At 39.4% G+C, this 19,161-nt stretch overlaps 1 protein-coding gene and 1 long non-coding RNA gene across 3 annotated transcripts; both read right to left on the bottom strand.

The window, feature by feature from the left end:
• Positions 1–493: 493 nt before the first annotated feature.
• Positions 494–3,906, bottom strand: LOC129721274 (uncharacterized). Its single transcript, XR_008727378.1, has 3 exons — positions 1,291–3,906; positions 1,080–1,230; positions 494–1,007 (listed from the first exon to the last, which is right to left on the bottom strand). It is a non-coding gene; the product is annotated as an uncharacterized LOC129721274 (long non-coding RNA).
• Positions 3,907–5,111: 1,205 nt separating this feature from the next.
• On the bottom strand, positions 5,112–11,404 carry LOC129733815 (eukaryotic translation initiation factor 4B). Of its 2 annotated transcripts, none has more exons than XM_055695327.1 (5): positions 11,320–11,404; positions 8,880–10,259; positions 7,263–7,374; positions 6,682–6,904; positions 5,112–6,603 (listed from the first exon to the last, which is right to left on the bottom strand). In XM_055695327.1, exons 1-5 carry the CDS (start codon positions 11,333–11,335, stop codon positions 6,547–6,549), a joined length of 1,788 nt encoding a protein of 595 aa, XP_055551302.1. In that variant the 5' UTR covers positions 11,336–11,404; the 3' UTR covers positions 5,112–6,546. The 2 variants fall into 2 exon arrangements, with proteins under 2 accessions (XP_055551302.1, XP_055551303.1); XM_055695328.1 differs by having other exon boundaries at positions 7,263–7,356.
• Between the last annotated feature and the right edge of the window lie 7,757 nt (positions 11,405–19,161).

Below are 19,161 nucleotides of genomic sequence, written 5' to 3'. Positions count from 1 at the left end.
CCCCACCGTAGATCGTACGCAGCACCTTCCGTTCGAAAACCTCAAGAACACGCTGGTCGTCCACAAGCAAGGTGCATGTTTCGTGGCCGTAGAGACCGGTCTAATAAGTGTTTTGATGGAGCGGGGGCCTAGTGTGGTTGGTAACGTCTCCGCCAACCACGCTCGACGCCTGGGTTCGAATCCCACCGCCGACATAGGTGTCGATGGTTGTGAGGTGGCGTGATCCACTCACAACCAACCCAACTGGTCTAGATTCAATCCTAGCCGACACCGGGAGATTTTCTGAGGCGAAAAATCTCTGGGATCACGCCTTCCACCGCATGAGGAAGTAAAGCCGTTGGCGCCGGTCCGTTAATAAACGGGTCGTGAGTTAGGGTCCTGGGTGTGGAGTCGCCTCCCTGGGCGTCGGTGATTGGCCACAACAGTGGCGGAACTAGACCGACGGAAAATAAGCGAGAATAAAAAAAAAAAAAGTGTTTTGTTGATAGCCAGTTTTGTTCGATCGAAGCGTTTTCCGCAGTCCAAAGTAAGCGCGATATTCGGCCATAATGAGTATTTTTACCTTTCTGTCGACGGTCACTAGTGAACCCAAATTCACAAACTCATCTACCACGTCGATTTCGTCACCGTCAATTAGAATTCGTGGTGGGAGGCCAACAGAGTTTTCCTTCCAGCCTCTACTTTTCATGATTTTGTCTTCGACGTGTTTATGACTAGTCCGACTCGATTGGCCTCTGCCTTAAGTGTGCTGTACGTTTTCGTCAACGTCTCAAAGTTGCCGGACTTCCTGAAGATTGTACCACTCGTCTCTATCCGCACTCTTCTAATAACACCTTCCATGGCAGTGTTAAAAAGCAGACATAAAAAACACATCACCCTGCCGCAACCCTCTTCGAGATTTGAAAGGACTCGAGAGCGTCCCCGAAACTCACACTATACACCAGGGGCGACTCGTCCATAGGTGCAACCTGTGCAATGCACATGGGGACGCCAGGCAAAAAATGAATCTGAAATCCAAATTCATGCTGTTATTTTCTTATTTTTTAGTTTTATTTTTTATTAGTAACAAAGGGAATTACTTGCTTTTATTCGCGGATAAAATTGTAGTTACTTCTCCAAACTCTGATTTTCAGAGTTTCTAGTTGAACAGGTGGATTCAACAGCCACGAGTCGCCCCTGCTATACACATCCCTCTATCCATCGTCGTTCTGACCAATCACGCAATTTTGTCTGGGAAATGGTTATAAATAGTGTATTAAAATGAATGGGCATGAATAAAATAATTCTTACCTTTTACCTTCATGTCCAGGCAACTGTTAACCTCGAAGCCGCAGCAATGCTTGCTCTACATCCCATTCGTTGCTGCTTTCTAATTTTTGGAGAAATGATTGACCTTGCATCTCTGTATCCGATTCAGCCGACGATATTTCTTCTCATTTCGATAACTTCCTCATAAATGTCTTTTAGGTTTTATTCCTGTACTATAGGATTGGTGACAGATAACCGAAAAAAGGCAATATCCATCTCTCGGTATTCTAACAAGCATAGCACCTTCATTTTATATCAAAACTTCCATTTTTGGAAATAGTTAGTTGAATCTCGTTCTCACATGCAAAGGTAAAAAAAATGAATTCAAGCATTAGTAATAATATAGTATAGGTAAAATGGAATTAAGTTTTGAGTGGAAGATGTTTTAGGAAGTGCGAATTAAGGAATTAAGTTTTGGGTGGAAGATGATTTAGGAAGTGCGAAAATAGCAAGATGATTAAGATTTATGATAAAGTAAAAGTATGAAAAGTGAAAAAAGTTAGTAATGCCATTTTATGTCTATGAGTGCAATGGATTGATGTTAGTCTCAAGGATTTATTAGTAATGCTAGGGTTAGTCGAAACCTAGATTAGGCTCTACCGACCCCGCTAGTGTTTAGTTTGGTTAGGTCATGCGAGACTCAATTTGGCATTGTGATAAGTCACGCAGATTCGAAAAAGGAAGAAAAAAGGACAAATGATTGATATTATTTATTTAATTATTTATAGCAGCTTCCAGTGAGATAAGGATCTCTTTGAAGAAAGCGTACTTACTTAATCTCATACAATTCAATTCATAACTCTCTGACGTAAACTAATGTTCCGCTCGACCATCAAGCCTGATGTTTTCACTACGAAACAATTGACCACGGTGTACGAGAGGTGGCAATCTATCTAGTTGACCATTTGACTAGTTGATGGGAACGAAGCATTGAAAGGCAGATGACTTGGCGATTGTCCGTGTAGTAGCGGGCTTTGGAACAATGCATTCGTCTAGAGCAGTTGACGTTTATCAACAGAAGACGTGCGCTGTTTGAAAGCGATGTTCCATTCGACCATCAGGCCCGATTCCTATGTTAATAGATGATGCGTAGATATTGAGTTCGAGGTGTTACTTTAAGTCCCTCTTGAACAGGATGGCCATTTGTTGTTGTTTGTTTGCTGCTGGTAATTCATTGTACAGTTCACAACCTCTATAGTCGAAGCGCTTTTTATCTTGCTCCGTATTCGGTCTAGACAAACGAGTTGTTGTGAAAGTTCTCGTTGTTCTCCTGGAAATTCCTTGTACCTAATTATCATGTTGTGATGACTGGCTGGATTTGTTACGATATTGTGCATGTGTGTTAATGTCTGCAACAAATGTAGTCCCCGAATAGGTAGAAACGAGTCCTACAAATCGTTGTACAGTTGTTCCGTTGGATAGAGATGCAGTTTTTGACGATAGTTTTCAAGCAACGATTCTGTAGAACCTAAAAATTCCGTAGCCTGGACATGCAAGCGTTCCCCCAAACAGAGACTAGTACATATTTATGATCCATTCCATTGGTACAAACGGTGGTATTTTTCGGAATTTTACACACAGGCTCCTAGTTTAGCTGTGGTGTGCAGGATGTATTGCTCCCAGTTCAGGACACTATCCAAGTTAAGTCCTAGATATTTTAATTTGCCTACTCTACGAGTTTCATCTGTATTAATTTGAATGACCGGAAGCTCCGGAATGCTTTAACGAGTTGGGTGTGCGCAGCTTTGTGTAAGTTCAGTGATAGGAGGTTTGATCGAATGAATTTATACACAAGTTGTAGGTTTTACTGAATGTATTGGGCGATCAGATCAAAAGTTATATATTAAAGATGTATTTTATGTTCCTGATCCTGATCGAAGTTCTATTTTTTGGGTTATTAGGCAATGTATAGAAATTTTCGTCCCAAAATCAATAACCCATCCACATACAGAAAAACAGGAATTTCATCGTCTTACAAAGTTCTCGAATAAAACTAGTAACCACGCATTAACCTTTAAAGATAGTAAAGTCCACTCGTTTTTGCCTTGAAGATTGTTGAAGCCTATACTTTACGGTACCTACTTTATTTTTATGGCAACAGGTCTCTGGCGACTGCCGAACTCTAAGTACCGCCGATCGGGCGTCCTCATTCACACCACACGTCCAACGAGTATGGGGTCTACCACGGAGTCGCCGACCTCTGTCGGGCTCTCTACTGAATACTATCTTTGCTGGTCGCTCCTCCAACATTCGTGCCACGTGGCCAGCACACTGTAGTCTGCCGTATTTTATCAGTTCGCTGATATTTGCGTGTTGGTATGCTTCGTACAGCTCGACGCATGATGAGAAACCGTCAAGGGGTTCTACAAATCAAAGCATAACCTGGCATAACTCGTTGCGCTTAACTGTATCGTATGTCGCCTTGAAGTCTCGAAACTGATGGTAAGCCTGCAAGTTTACTTCTCTGAACTTGTCGAGGATTCGACGCAAAGAGAATATTTGGTCCATTGCAGATCGTCGTTTCCGGAAACCCAACAAAACTCTAATTTACATTTTTGAATCATTTCACTTTTCAATTCTATCACTTTCATTTATCACTTTTACGATATGCAAATATGTATTTCGATGCTGACTTAGCGTCATCATCAGTGCTTACGTGGACTGTCAGAAGTCCACGTAAGCATTGATGACGACGCTAAGTCAGCGTTTTAGCGCCGGACTTTTGACAGTCCACGTAAGCACTGATGATGACGCTAATTCAGCGTCGAACTTTCGTATTTGCATATCGTAAAAGTGATAAGTGAAAGTGATAGAATTAAAAAGTGAAGTGATTTAAAAGTGTAAATTGGGTTGTTTAGCTATACACGGATTTCAGATTTTCATATATCAGCTGAACGAAGCAAAACGGAGCAAAACGTGATTTTTTTAAAATTTTATATTATTGTCCTTTGATTTTTAAATGAAGAATAAAAATCGCTACAATGACAGTTGGTATATGGGCGAACTGTCATTGTAGCGATTTCGAGCAGTTTTAATTCGTGATTTAAAAATTGAAGGATAACGATAGAAAATTTTTGAAAATCACGTTTTGCTTTGAAAATGCAGCTTTTCCAGATGATATAAGAAACTGATATAGCTAAACATCCCAATTGAAGTTTATAGTGATTCTATCAACAGCTTGAACGAAAATTAATAAATTTTCAACAGAACTCTCCAACAAAAGTTTCCTCTGCAACGGCCTCAGTCTATGGAACAGAATGCAGGATAATCTTATATGTCGAATTCTGGAATGCCTTGACTTTTTGCTGTAATCAAGTCGGTGGTCCTTTTTATAGACTGGCAGCTACAGTTCGGCTGGTCGCAAGTTAAATTGCTGGCACAAAAATTGGTTCGTATTTTAACCCAGGCTATTGTTGAAATTCCTTTGTTTTCGTTCATGGTTTGCAATTCTTCTGACTGATGCTACAGGCATAATTTATGTTATCCTGTTGGATTTCTTGGTAGTTTTTAGCAGAACTTTACAATATTTCATTGAAAGTCTCACTGCATAAGCCAGAAAATTTGTTTAGCAAGACTGTGGATACTGGGTGTCTGATTGAGAAGGAATGTTGTAGTAACATACCTAACGTTTCTTCTGATTGGAACCTCTATTAAAGTATCCTTTTATTACACGAAGTCTTAGCATTTCGGTACGTAATTCCAATGCAGCTTCAAATCTTTAAAGCCAACAATGTCCGGATAACAATTCACTGTGATATCTCACGATGGAAGACGGTCATCGTGCAAAAAAAATACTACTTGGATTCCGTCCACGGTTAGCTTTCAGTTTGTTGTATTTTGTCTTGATGGTTCTGCTTTTTATGTCCTATATATGTGTTGCAGTAGTTTAAATAATTCCATTCTGCGCCTTCCAGATTTTTTTCCTATATAAATGAAGATTAGCTTCGTAGGAGATATTACAACAGTTTAGTCTATTTTCCCATCTCTTCTCTTAAACAGTAAATTAACTATTTGTTTCTTGATTATCTATGAAAAAAATATATGTATAAAGAAACATGGTTTTGATGTATATTTGCAAGAATTTGGTAGACGATTGAGAGGCTACCTTATTAGCAGTTCGATTATATAATAAAATAACTAAGCATACTTCTATTCATTTGATGGTTCGCAACACTTTTACTGAGTAACTCAGGTGACAAGTAAACACATAGTATAATATCTTTACAAAAGCAACAATTTCGAACAAACGAGCGAAACAAAAACTTGTATACCGAAACGGAAAAAAAACATAATAAGCACATTCTGGAATCATTTGGATTGTTCACAATTGTTCAAATCGACACTCTCTAGCCACACGCGGTTTGTTTATGCTCCGTACTCTACGGAATAATAGCTCACACTGGAACGCACACATTGAAAGAAATCAACGTCAAGAACTCAGAAAACAGTCAGAAAAAGCGAACGTGCAGGGTAATACAACACTCGGAAGGGATTATTATTCTAGATTTGCTTATCACCCTCTTTCTCTTTAGCAAACGAGTATTCCTCTGTGGTATGTAAAAATGTCTTATCAAAATGTGAATGCTCACAGGTAACGCCGCAAAGCATCAAAACGCTGATTTTGATTTGTTATAAATAAAAAGTCTACATTCACCATATACACAATCGGACATCATCAGTATTGTATCATCCTTCGCACTGAAGGTAGTCGTTTAGTACATGTTACATCAATTAGAATATATTATACAGACTTTTCTCGGTCGGGTCGGAAAGAGCGTCCTTCTCGACCGCGAACAGGTTGTAAGCAACTGCCCTCACTTTTTTTCTCATTCGAACGCTGCTCAAGAACTAATGCTGAAGATTACTGCTGGGCGATGAAAATGCAACAACACGAAAAAAACGATAAACGGGAAGAAATCCTCACTGCACTTTCATCGCCCATCCAGCATCTAGGGGGCAGCATATTGTTGATACAACTACTACTAAGAATAATGGTCTACTCAAAACCCACCAGTCGTCGTTCGCATTCAATGCGTCTTGCGATCTCCTCCTTGGTGTGTTAGATTATATTAGCTTTAATTGTTTGTCTAGCCTTGCTACCGTTGTTACCTCTTGTACGCTTATGATCTCTTTCTCCCGTGTCGCTCCCAAAATAAGATTTGTGTTTTAAACGTTTAGTCACTTTGAATTTCCGTACGGTTACGATTTTTTTAGCTGATATCCTTTTGTCTCTCAAATTTAATCGTCAATCTCGTCCGCAGACAGTCCCTCGTACGTATTTTTCACCGATAGATTCTGTTTTAGCATGAAGTAGAAATTTAGCACACATACACATAATATTATAGATAGGTAGTTAGTGTGGAGTACACTTACCGGTCCTGCTGGTTCCTGGAATTTTGGCATCCGCTCCTCGATTGGCTTTGGATCACGATCCTTTTCGCGCTCCGCAGCTGGCCTCACATTTTCCCGACGTTCTCGGTTATCAGCGCCACGGTAGTAGTCACGCTGATCCCGATCCCGACCGCCGCGGTTCATATCACCGTCGCGATCACGATCTCCCATCCGATATTCACGCCGATCGCCACGGTCGTTCATTCTGGAAACATAAAATATAAAGGTTCATAAAATTGCTTGCTAAGAGTTAAACAGGAATGTTTGTTTAAAGTCTAGCAAAACTTTTACGAAGTAGATTTAACATATTTTGATACTCTTGGAAAGTTTTCACGACTGCGAATAACCGCCAACTCACTAAATTTAGATTTTATAATCCATGAGTCAGAGCTCAAAATTTCTCGCTAGTCATGACGTTGACGTCTAAAACAAAAATACGGTGCAAGCGGGGCAAAAGCTTGATAATCCATATGATTTTGGCACAGTTATCGATGTTATCGAACCCTTACCTAAATTAGCACCCTCAAAGCTAGAGTAACTCATTGCTACTAGCTCGCACTTACCGGTTGTAATCGCGCCGATTGTCCCTCATGTTCCGATTGTCCCTGTTCATGCCTCTGTCCCGACCGTCTCGCATGTCGCGATTATCTCTGTTATCTGAGTAGTCATAGTCATCTGAAAACACATAAGCAAAACACCCCTTTTCAGCCACTCTAGTGTTACCATACAAAAGAGCCGTTCGTCGTTCGTCCGGTTCGTCCACATTCAAACGATGGCGAAAGATTTGGCTTTGTTGTCTTGTTGGCTAACCTGTCCGTCTACGTCAGTTGCAATACGATAGGGATGGGAATCGGAAGCGAAGGTATCGATATTTGGTATCGTGATATATTGAAATGATCCGATACCAAGTAACAAATATATCGCAATGAAAGTATCGATACTTCAATATTATCGCAATATCGAAACGGGTGAAGTGCAAACGCAAAAACGAACGAAATCGTGAATCTGGCAGTTTTGCTTGTGAGCGAGTTTAATTGGTTTGTTTATAAGCATAGTAAATTTTCCAAATTTTCAAATTAATCATATATTTTCAACGGTGATGGAATCTGTTCTGGAAGGACTATTTCGGGGGCATGTCACCATAATACCCAAAACCAAATAGATAACCTGTGAAAGTAATTTTATGAACTTTGAACCAATAAGTGTAAGATTCTGTTCAAATATTCAAAAAATTCCTCAGTTTCGGAACATATCCCGAAAAACCAGATTTCCTACACTGATATTTTTTTTCGTAGCATCGTTGGCACTGATATCAAAGTAACGAAGATGCTGAATCTTTTGGTGCTAAAACTATCCTCGCGGGCATGTAAAAAGTAGAAAAAAAAACATTTTCACAAAAAATCAATTTGCGTTAATTACTTCTCATTTCGTCGATAGCGAATAACACTGGAAGTGTTTATGACATGTGAATTTGATTTACTAGATTAGACCTATTTACGTGTGAATGTTTTTAAACCTCACTTTAAGAAAGATAAACATCGCGCTGTTTTGTTTGCTCGTTGTCGCACGAATTTTACAAATTCGCGTTGTCGGTGTTAAAAGCGTTAAAAAAGAGTTTCAAGACTCGCATCTGCGGAAAATCTTATATGTAATTTTCATAATGTGCGTGATAACAAAAGAATACTTCCTTCCTTCGTTCCTATGTTTTCACATGCAAATACCACACAAATATAAAGCCTGTATTACACTCTTTGACCAATGGTCAAATATTTGACCATCTGACATAATGGTCAAATTTATTTGACATCATGATGGTTGTTTGCCCGTGTTTGCCATATGTAAAAATTGGAGAGTGACAAACTATTATCTTTGACCAAATTTTTATCTGTTAAAAAGTGACATATATTTGACGCTTTGTCAAAGTGTGTAATCCAGCCTTAAGCAACACCGTCGAAATTTTTCGAGCATCAAATTAAAATATATCGATATCCGATAATATTGTTAGTTGAAGTATCGATGCCGAATACTCGATATAACGCATATAACGAGGGAAAAGTATCGATACCCGCGGTATCGATAAAGTATCGCACATCCCTACAATACGAGGCTCTTTTGAATGGTAGCACTCAAACCTCGATTGAACGTCGTTTCTGGAAGCGGATGCTATAATGTACACTTACCGTTTCTTTTGTTGTACTTGCCGGTCGGACTGTAGCGCCGAGAAGGTGACTGACCGCCACGACGCTCACCCTCTTTGTCATCATTGCGCACCCTCCAATTGGTTACTTCAGCGGGTTGCTTTTCGGTCTTTTCCTCCGTATGATCTTCGTTTTCATCCTTGCTGGGATCGGTTTTCTCATTACCATCTTCGTCACCGGAAGTGGTGGCGGTTGTAGCAGCCGCTGCCTCAGCTGCAGCTGCGGCTTCCGCTGCCTTCTTTTGCCGTTCCTCCTTTTCTAGGCGTTGTTTTTCCAGCATTCGTTCCTCGATTTCCTTCAAACGGGCTGCAGTATCTACTGGTTTTGCTTCACCAAATACTTTCGCGGCTGGGACCGGAGTTGGTTTCGGACGAGGTTCTGCCTCTACTTTCCGGTTTTCCTTATCATCTGAGGCCTCACTACCCGAGTGGTACCTACGCTCTTGACTGGCGTCTCTATCAGAACTATCTGCTTCTGGTTCGGGCTTGGGTTTCTCCGGTAGAGGCAAGGTTCGTGGCGTCAGTACAAGTTTTGGCCTTTCCATCAATGGCTCCATATCTCGCTTTCCACCACGCTCTACGGATCGATCCCCTGTTCGACGATAACCACGGTCGTAGCCACGACGCCCTGATTGTGGAGAATCCGGTGCGGGCTGCACTGGTCGATCACCCGACCGCCAGTTCCCATCAGCACCACTGTCTGGATAGCGTTCTCTATCAGAATTGTCGCGATCGCCGCGGTCACGGTTGTAACTATTGTAAGGCCTTCGCTGACCCTGGTCGCGATCGGAGTTACTGCGGGGACCATCCCGCCAGTTGCCCATAGGTCGATCCGAATCGCCTCCGTAATCATTGTAGCGATTGTTGCGACTTTGTCGATTGCTGTCCTTTTCACTCGACAGTTCAATTCGAATGCGACGACCATGGATCAAAGGCTCGGGAATCGAAAGCGCGTCGATGAGATCTTGTCGCCTGCCAAACTCTATGTATCCGAAGCCTCTCAACCGACCAGTATCATTATCGTCCCGTGGCAACCGAAGAGAGGAAATTTCCATGCCATCGAAGAAGTCATGCAAATCATTTTCGTTCAAGTCATAGGGCAGATTCGAGATATACGCCTGATAGGGTGGATGGTGCGGAATGGTGTCATCGTTGAGCAGCCGCGTTGCTCGCGGTGCCGTCGGTAAAGCGATCATCTGGGTGCGTATCGGACGATCGTCCTCATCTTCGTCGGCTTCATCAGCCCAGTCGCGCAGTTTCAGAGGAACAGCGACCTTCACCTGCGCTGGAGTTGTGTTACCATCGGTGAGAAACTCTCCAAGCGAAAGCTTGTTCTTTTTGGAAGTCTTCTTCCCTTTTTTGCCTGCAAAAAAAATTTACAAAATTATGCTCTATCCATCAACTTTATTTCATATTGTGAATCAAAATAATTTATTTTTATAGGACATACACAAATCTTATGCGTTCCACAATATATACTAGTTCAATAGATAATTTCATGAAGCGGTGTTGAATTTCAGAATGAATGATTAGAGCAAATTTTTCCCATGCAACGTGGAATATATCCAAAATTTAAATAGTCGATCGAGATCATATTGAAACTTCTGGCTTAATGCAATCTTCTTTAGTAACTTACTCAATAGCTTGAACTTGAAACGTACAACTTCAACATTGTTTCATAGTTAACTAACATGCAAAAAAAAGTACAGAAATAACGGAGTAACGTATGCGTAACCAATCTGAGCTTAGATTATCTCATTTCAAGTCTTGCATAATTCTAGCATCCAGTTTGAGAACTGTTGGTAACTCTTCCGTAATCGCTATCGTTGCTACTTGATAGCACACGGCACAAGAAAAAGAACAAGAGTAGGCGCTTGGCGACTGCGCGCGCCATTCTCGTCAGTCATAGCATTTTTTCTTCTCTTTTAGGACCAACCTCTTATCCGCAGCCTAGCCAGCTAAATGATTTTGGATAGGTGCATAGATAACCGAACACCGAAAGTGAACCTTTTTTATCCCAAAACAAGCGATGGCCCTTCGGCGGAATTAAGGCCAATATTTTCCAACTAGGTTTTCTTTTTCTGGAAATCTATATCCTGTGCACCACAATGAGCAAGAGGGGGAAAGAGAGCGAGACCCCATTACTAATCGCACGCACCATCATACGCTGATGCGGGAGAAGCTTATGCATGAGGGGAGTAGCACTATATAGAAAAAATTTCGCCACGCGGTTATTTTTGTCACTCTTTTCCTATCGCTGCCATTGGAAATGGGTTTACACTTCAAAGACAATTTTCTGCGCTGCAAACGGCGTTCGGTTACCGTTTTCTAGCGATCTATCAGCAGCTCAATCTGGGGTGTAATTTGCACACACTTTCAGTCACTTTAAACATGCGATTTACAGCGAAAAATGCGAGTATTACCTGACGACGTAGCCATAGTGGTAAACTTTGTTCACAGAAACTGTAATGAAAGGGCGAGCTTTTTCTCTTTTCACTCCGTCATCGTACACGGTAATGCAGTGGTGGAAGGGAGAGAGAGAAAGTCCGCATCGATGACGTCTGTCACTGTCAGACCTTGGAGTCTGCAGGGGTGGAATAAAATAGATTGTATGCGGTACCCGCGGTACCGAGAAAGTGAGAACAATAGCAAGGGAATGGTATGGTAGCCTTCAAGCGTTACGAACATCTATTTCTGTACCGTTTATCCCAAAACTACTTTTTCTGCTGTCAGAGTTTGCTTCTTTTTGTTTTGGGGCACAATTAATAAACTAAATATCACTTAAAATATCACATACCATGTAAAAACCTTAAGAAATTGCTATCAATAATTGCAGTCACCATTTAACCGGTTTGCCCGAATCAACATAAGATAAGGGTAAACTGACCATTTTTCGGGTGCCAGTGCCAGTGATGTTGGTAACGCGTCAATTGTATGGTAGCTGACAGCGATGCCATCCCCGTGAACAATAGACCATTTTATGAACTGACAGGTGTCACGGATCCTGCTGATATAAACCATTTTACAAGGCGTTTCTGAAATCAATTCATGAATGAAAGTTTGACAGAAAGCACGGAACCGCTGACATAACGCATGTAAAAGCATCATCAACATCAGCAGGATCCGTGACACCTGTCAGTTCGTAAAATGGTCTATTGATGCTGCTTTTACATCAAGGGAATGGTATGGTAGCCTTCAAGCGTTACGAACATCTATTTCTGTACCGTTTATCCCAAAACTACTTTTTCTGCTGTCACAGTTTGCTTCTTTTTGTTTTGGGGCACAATTAATAAACTAAATATCACTTAGAATATCACATACCATGTAAAAACCTTAAGAAATTGCTATCAATAATTGCAGTCACCATTTAACCGGTTTGCCCGAATCAACATAAGATAAGGGTAAACTGATCATTTTTCGGGTGCCAGTGCCAGTGATGTTGGTAACGCGTCAATTGTATGGTAGCTGACAGCGATGCCATCCCCGTGTTTTACACCAAGTATAAATGACAGTTTGAAAAGGTATTCTATTCACGTTGATGCATTAGTATTAGTGGGCGTTACGAACTTTTTCCAATTTTGTATGAAATAAAAAATGATTATACATTTTAAATTAAACTTATAAAACATACTTTCCTAATAAAACATACTTTCTAAGAAGTTATAGAAATGATGTTGAAACATGTTTTATTTGTGAGAGAAACATAAACATGCTGGAGTTTAGGTAAAATATGCTGTTTTTCATCATTTTGCCGGTAACGATTGTATAACAATTCCTCGAAAACTATTCCCCAGAAAATAAAACGCCGAAGCTTTTTGCCCAGAAAACAAAATCCCAGAATGTACGAATCACCAGAAAACTGCTACCCAGAAAGTACTAATCCCCAGAAAGTTATTACCCGGAATGAACCTATGCCCAGAAAACTATTTCCCAGAAAATACCGTTTTCCAGAAAAATGTTATCCTTAAACGAAGAAATATGCATTTTTATTTTTTTAACATGGAAAATCTGTTCAAACTGAGTTTTTGTATATCTGAAATGTATAACGATTCTATCATTTGAATCAACTTATTATCAACTAAAACATTTGTTCTTTCATGGAGTAAATAAGTAAGCGCTTGACACCAGGCTATAGTCATAAAATTAGAAAACTTTCAGTAATCGTTTTTGGCTGAAGGAACATCACAAGTCGACCACAAAAACACAGTAGCGAAATGATTTCTGAGGCTCCTTGACCAAAAATCTTAAATACCCCTTCTTACTGTAATTCGGTTAATTTAGTTCACATGGGGGGCAGCCCCCCTGCTGAAATTACCTCTGTAGAGGTTCGTTCGTTTTCCTGGGTTGATGCAACATCCTCTAGTATATACCATTCCGGAGCTTGTTGAGTATACGTTTGCATTGGCGTGCACACCGGAAACTGTAGCGCCTTTGTAATCATGGCAACATGAATCCTTTCCTTCGAGAAGCCAACAAAAGATATCGGAAGAGTTTTCTTTTCTGTTTAACAGTCATGCTAGCCATGGAATTCCGTCATAGAGAGATATGGTTGAACAGGCTGGTAGAGCACGGTATTAAATTGATGTGTCGATATTCTCTTCTTGAACCTTGAAAATCGAAGACTGGGGCACGTAAATTCTCAACAGCTTGTACCTAATCCGCAGAAGGTCTCCAAGATTTAGAGTCTCTAGTCGATAGATTAATGTAGGTAAGGAAAGTCGGCAAATTAGATCTGTTACTTCGGGATAAGGATTGGCTCTGAAAACTGGGATGACCCGGGCCACGAGGCTGCCGGGTCGCCAGTCTGCGCGTACTCCCGGTTCTGCCTTAGCTAGGGATACCATCCGTCCTGATTTAGCAGGACATGTCCTGATTTTGAGACCCATTTGGAGCGTCCTGATTTATTTTTCATATTTGAGCATTTGTCCTGATTTTTCTGAATGATGCCGGATATTCAAAAAAGTAGCAGATTGATCAGTATTTTTATCTTGACTCCGGGAAGAAACGAACTTATTTCGAAAGAATTTTTTCTTTGGTTGAATCTTGACGAGAGAAATTGTCTAGTCGTTGAATCCTTTAAACGTTTTTTGACAAGAGAGTGTTTTAGGGGTATGTATATTACACTGTGCTACAGCGATTTAGAACTTCTGAAGTGACCAAGTGTAGGTTGTAGGTCTTGTTGAGTATAACATTCGCTCATACTAGAAATTTTCCAAACACCCCCAAAATCTGAAGTTATGGTCAAAATACAGTTTTTTTACCTCAGCGCATATATTGTTTTTTAACTCAGTCATTTATCAACCGATTTTCGATTATTAAGCAGTTTTAGAAAGAAAACAAATAGAGCTTTCAAAATATATACAAGTTTTTACTAATATCAATAAAACATGTTGAGTTATTTGAGTTTATATCTTATTTTTTTAGACATTTTCACGAAATTTTTCAATTTAATTTTAAATTTGCCGTATATTTTAGTGAGAAACATTCCACAAATATAATTTAATTTTGAAAGTATATTCAATTCCGAATCAATTGAAGTAGTTTTGTGAAAATCGGTTGATATTTGGCTAAGTTATATATTTTTTAAGAAAACCAGAATTTTTGGCTTCTATCGCACAATTATTTCACGGAGCTACAAATGATGAAAAAATTCAAGAATTTTTGATGTGACTTAGTGTGGGTGGTAGCTTTAGTCAAATGTTACTTGCGCGTTTACTTGAAGTTTTTCAAATACCCTAAAAATTATGAGTTGTGGTCAAAACCCTGTTTTTACCTTGGCTCACATTTTTATGTTCGATTCGGCTATTTTTCAACCGATTTTTTATATTTTGGCTGTTTTGGAAAGGCGAAAAATAGAACTTTTGAAACATATAAGTTTTAAATAAAATAATATGATTTATATTAAATAAAATAAGATGATTTTTTTTTTCAAATTTTACTTATATGTTATGAATAGTTTTAAAATAAATAAGATATTTTATGTTATTTTCAAATTTTTCCAAATTTATTCGCAACTTTTCACACATTTTCGTAATGAACGAGCTTTAATTGCTGTAGAATTTGAAAAGTACATTTAGTGCCAAACGAAAACAGTAAGTGTTCTTTATGAAAATCTATCCAGCTTTCCACGAGCGGTAATGGCGGACAGTGCACGCAGCCCATTTTGATGTTTCCTGTAGGTCAGAGAATTTTCAATCACAGTAACGGAATGAAAAACATAAAAATTTTGAAACGTAGCATAGCAACTTTAATAAACAGTTCTGTTTATTTTGATTCGCGCATACGCACGACGATCTTTAAATAACAAAACGCCCATTGTTTGTTGAAGTTGCTATGCTACGTTACAACATTGTTATATTTTCTACTCCGTTACTGCGATTCTCTGACCTACAGGAAACGTCAAAATGGGCTGCGTGCACTGTCCGCCATTACCGCTCGTGGAAAGCTGGATTATAATTTGGCTGAGATATGACTTGATGTTTTCCACCATACTTAGGTTTCATCAAATCATTTCTCAGCCAAATTTTAACAGATTTTCATTACCAACATCTATTGTTTTCGTTTGGTACTATAAAAAACTTTCCAAATTTTACAGCAATTGAAGCTCCATCATTACAAAAATGTGTGAAAAATTGCGAATAAATTTGGAAAAATTTGGAAATAACATAAACCATCTTATTTATTCTAAACTATTCATCACATATAGGTAATCTTTTTAGACATATTTTTATATTTCAAATGCTCTATTTTTCGCCTTTCCAAAACAGCCAAAATATAAAAAATTGGTTGAAAAATAACCGTATTAAACATAAAAATGTGAGCTAAGGTAAAAAACAGGGTTTTGAACATAACTTAAAATTTTCGGGTTATTTGAAAAACTTCAAGTAAACGCGCAAGTAACACTTGACTAAAGCTACAACCCACACTAAGTCACATCAAAAGTTCTTGCATTTTTTCATCATTTGCTACAGTAGCACCGTGAAATAATTGTGCAACAGAAGCCAAAAATTCGGGTTTCCTTAAAAAATATATAACTTAGCCAAATATCAACCGATTTCCACAAAACTACTTTCAATTGATTCGGAATTGAATATACTTTCAAAATTAAAGTATATTTGTGGTATGTTTCTTACAAAAATAGACTGCAAATTTAAAATTAATTTGAAAAATTGCGTGAAAAAGTCTAAAAAATTAGATATGAACTAAAACAACTTAACGTGTTTTATTGATATTAGAACAAACTTGTATATATTTTGAAAGCTCTATTTGTCTTCTTTCTAAAACTGCTTAAAATATTGAAAATCGGTTGATAAATGACTGAGTTAAAAAATATTATATACGCTGAGGTCCAAAAAACCGTATTTTGACCATAACTTCAGATTTTGGGGGTGTTTGGAAATTTTTTTAGTATGAGCGAATGTTACACTTGTGGTATTTCGCAACGTTTCGAGACGATAAAAGAACACGTGTATTGTAATTTGGGCAAATAAAATATATTCGTCTTTACTCTTTGAAAGTTGGTTTGAGAATGAGCACACTCAGCACCGGAAACCGAAACTAGTTGCGACGCTGTTATGATAATCGGATATACACAGACGCAGACTTGTCAAAGTGACAGCTCGTCAAACGCAAAAAATAACTGAGGGGTAAACGTCTAACGGGGAGTAGGACTGTGAACGTAGGGTTGCTACAGCACGTCCATCCTGACACCACTGTCGACCACGACAGTTTCCTCGAAATGCTGGTGTTCTCTTCGTTAAGATACATGTTTACATTTTATGACATTTTTCTTCTCTTATTCACGTACTCGATTCAAAACTTAGTTTACTCGCAGTTTTTGCGTCTAATTCTTACTGTGAATACTCATCCAAGAATTCGACATCTTCATACTCGGTCTCTGAATCTGAAAAATCATTAACTTCATCGTTGTCGCTCTTCTGATAAAGTTTCATGTTCATGGGATCGAAAATACCTTCAAAATATCGGTTGGATACTTGAAATCCATCTAAATCGGAGATCAAATGCCGGTTGCGATCAAGAACCTTTTGTTGACGTACGGACCTTTGAATTTCGGTTGCAATTTTCCTCTAACTCCTACCTGTTTAACGTTACGAATCGAAACTAGATCACCTTCGTTGTAATGCGTACGAACCTTGCAGTGCTTGTCATATTGCTGTTTGTTATATTCCTGCAGCTTATTAATCGATTGTGCGGCATTATCGCGGATTTCGGTCAGATTCTGATCGTTATTCGAATTCAACTCTTCTACGTATTTGGTCAAATCGTCTAAAGCATACCGATTCTGCAGAACACCGAAAAGCAATCGCGAAGGAATATCCCCAATTGAACGGTTAAACGTATTATTCAATAAATATTCTGCTTCGACGAGTACAATATCCCATTGTTCCTAATGAGTCTCGACTAACTTGCTTAACAACGGAATTAACGTGCGGTTATAGCGTTCGATTTGGCCATTAGCTTGAGGACACGCGGTGGCTACAAGCTGATGTCGAAAGTTGTGATCACGTACGAATGATTTGAACTGATCCGAAGTAAACGCGCTACCTCGGTCCGATACAAGAACATTCGGCTTGGAATAGTTAATGAAATACGATTTCATGTGCTTCATCACTTCACGCGAACTAGTTGTTTTTGTCGGATACAATTTCAAAAATTTAGTGAACGCGTCAACTACAGCGAGGATATATTCGTTCTTACCCTTGGTCTTATCTAACGGACCCAAGTGGTCGATATGTATAGTCACGAATGGAGCATTCATCTTATCTACGAGTTGCAACGGTCCATCTAATTTCTTTTGCTTCGGATTGAACGATATGCACGACACACATCGCGATGTGATCCTTTAACTTCGGACGCATACCTGGAAACCAGTATGAACGTATAATCAATTCACTGACCTTGTCTATACCGAAATGTCCAAGGTTATCGTGGTACTTGTAAATGATCGAATCTTCTATGGTTTCCGGAACGTACAAAAGCAAACGATTCTTATACTTTCGAAATAGTAAGTTATCACGAATCTCGTAGTCTCTACTTTCGGCGACCTCTAAATCCGCTTTGATTTTAACAACTCTCGGATCTTTAATCTGGTTTACGTACAACGCATTCTCGATAATGTTAAACGACCCGTTCGCCTCATCAACAACATGGCAATACATACGCGACAAAGCATCTACGTGTTACATTTTCGTGCCGGTACGATGCTCAATCGTGTAGTCAAATTGTTCCAAGAAAAGAGCCCAACGCGCGATTTTTGGATTTACGTCCTTTCTCTCCAACGTCGCTTTCAGAGAATTGCAATCAGTCACGATAGTGAAATGAATACCGAATAGGTAAACGCGGAATCGTTGCAAACTGTAAACGATAGCTAACGTTTCAAGTTCGAAAGAATGAAGTACAGACTCGGCTGCTGTCGTTTTACGCGAGAAAAACATGGTCGGATGAAATTGTTTGTCGAACGTTTGACGCTGGAAAAGAATACCACCGAAACCATTCGACGATGCATCCGTATGAAGCTGCGTTTCAAGCTTCGGACTATAAATGCAAAGAACTGGTTTCGAGACTAACGCTTTTTTAAGCCTTTCAAAAGACTCGAAATGCTTTACTTCGAACTTAAAATCTGATCCACGACGGTTCTGTAACTCATACAACGGACTCGCGATGTAATTGTAACGATAGATGAACTTACGAAAATAACTCATTAATCCGAAGAAACGTTGGAGCGCTTTATCGTTTGTCGGTATCGGAAAATTAGCTACATTCTCAATGTGTCGATCACTAGGACGAATCTGATTAAACGTCATGAAATAGCCTAGAAACTCTATGCCGATCTTCAGAAAAGAACATTTCTTCACGTTCAGTTCGATGTGATTGTCTGACAAGGTACGAAAAACTCTCGATAACAATTCAAAATGGTCTTGAACGGTAACTGTGCTGACAAGTATGTCGTCAATAAATACAACGAGCTCGCCCGAATCAACGAATGGCTTTAGAACTTTTATCACGTATCGCGCAAATATCGACGGGGAATTCGTGTACCCAAATGGCAACTTATTGAACTCGTACTGCCCTTCTTCCGTGACAAATGAAAGGTATTTCCTCGAATTTTCCTCAACATCTACATGGTAAAACCCGTTCTTCATGTCGAGTGACGTGAAATACTTACGGCCTTGTAACTTGGCAATTTGATCTTCAATGATCGGTAACGGATAGTGATTGCGCTCGACTAACTTATTTCACGGTTT

This window comes from Wyeomyia smithii, chromosome 1, assembly GCF_029784165.1.
Source record: "Wyeomyia smithii strain HCP4-BCI-WySm-NY-G18 chromosome 1, ASM2978416v1, whole genome shotgun sequence".
Lineage (NCBI taxonomy): Eukaryota > Metazoa > Arthropoda > Insecta > Diptera > Culicidae > Wyeomyia > Wyeomyia smithii.
Note: the sequence above shows the minus strand (reverse complement) of the source record. Positions and strands in the feature narration are given on the sequence as shown.

What these genes read in the sequence shown, in the direction of transcription:
- LOC129733815 (XM_055695327.1), bottom strand. An exon ending in AATCGGCGCGATTACAACCG is followed by an intron (nt 6,905 to 7,262) that starts GTAAGTGCGAGC and finishes TTATGTTTCCAG; the next exon opens with AATGAACGACCGTGGCGATC. An exon ending in TCCAGGAACCAGCAGGACCG is followed by an intron (nt 6,604 to 6,681) that starts GTAAGTGTACTC and finishes ATGCTAAAACAG; the next exon opens with AATCTATCGGTGAAAAATAC.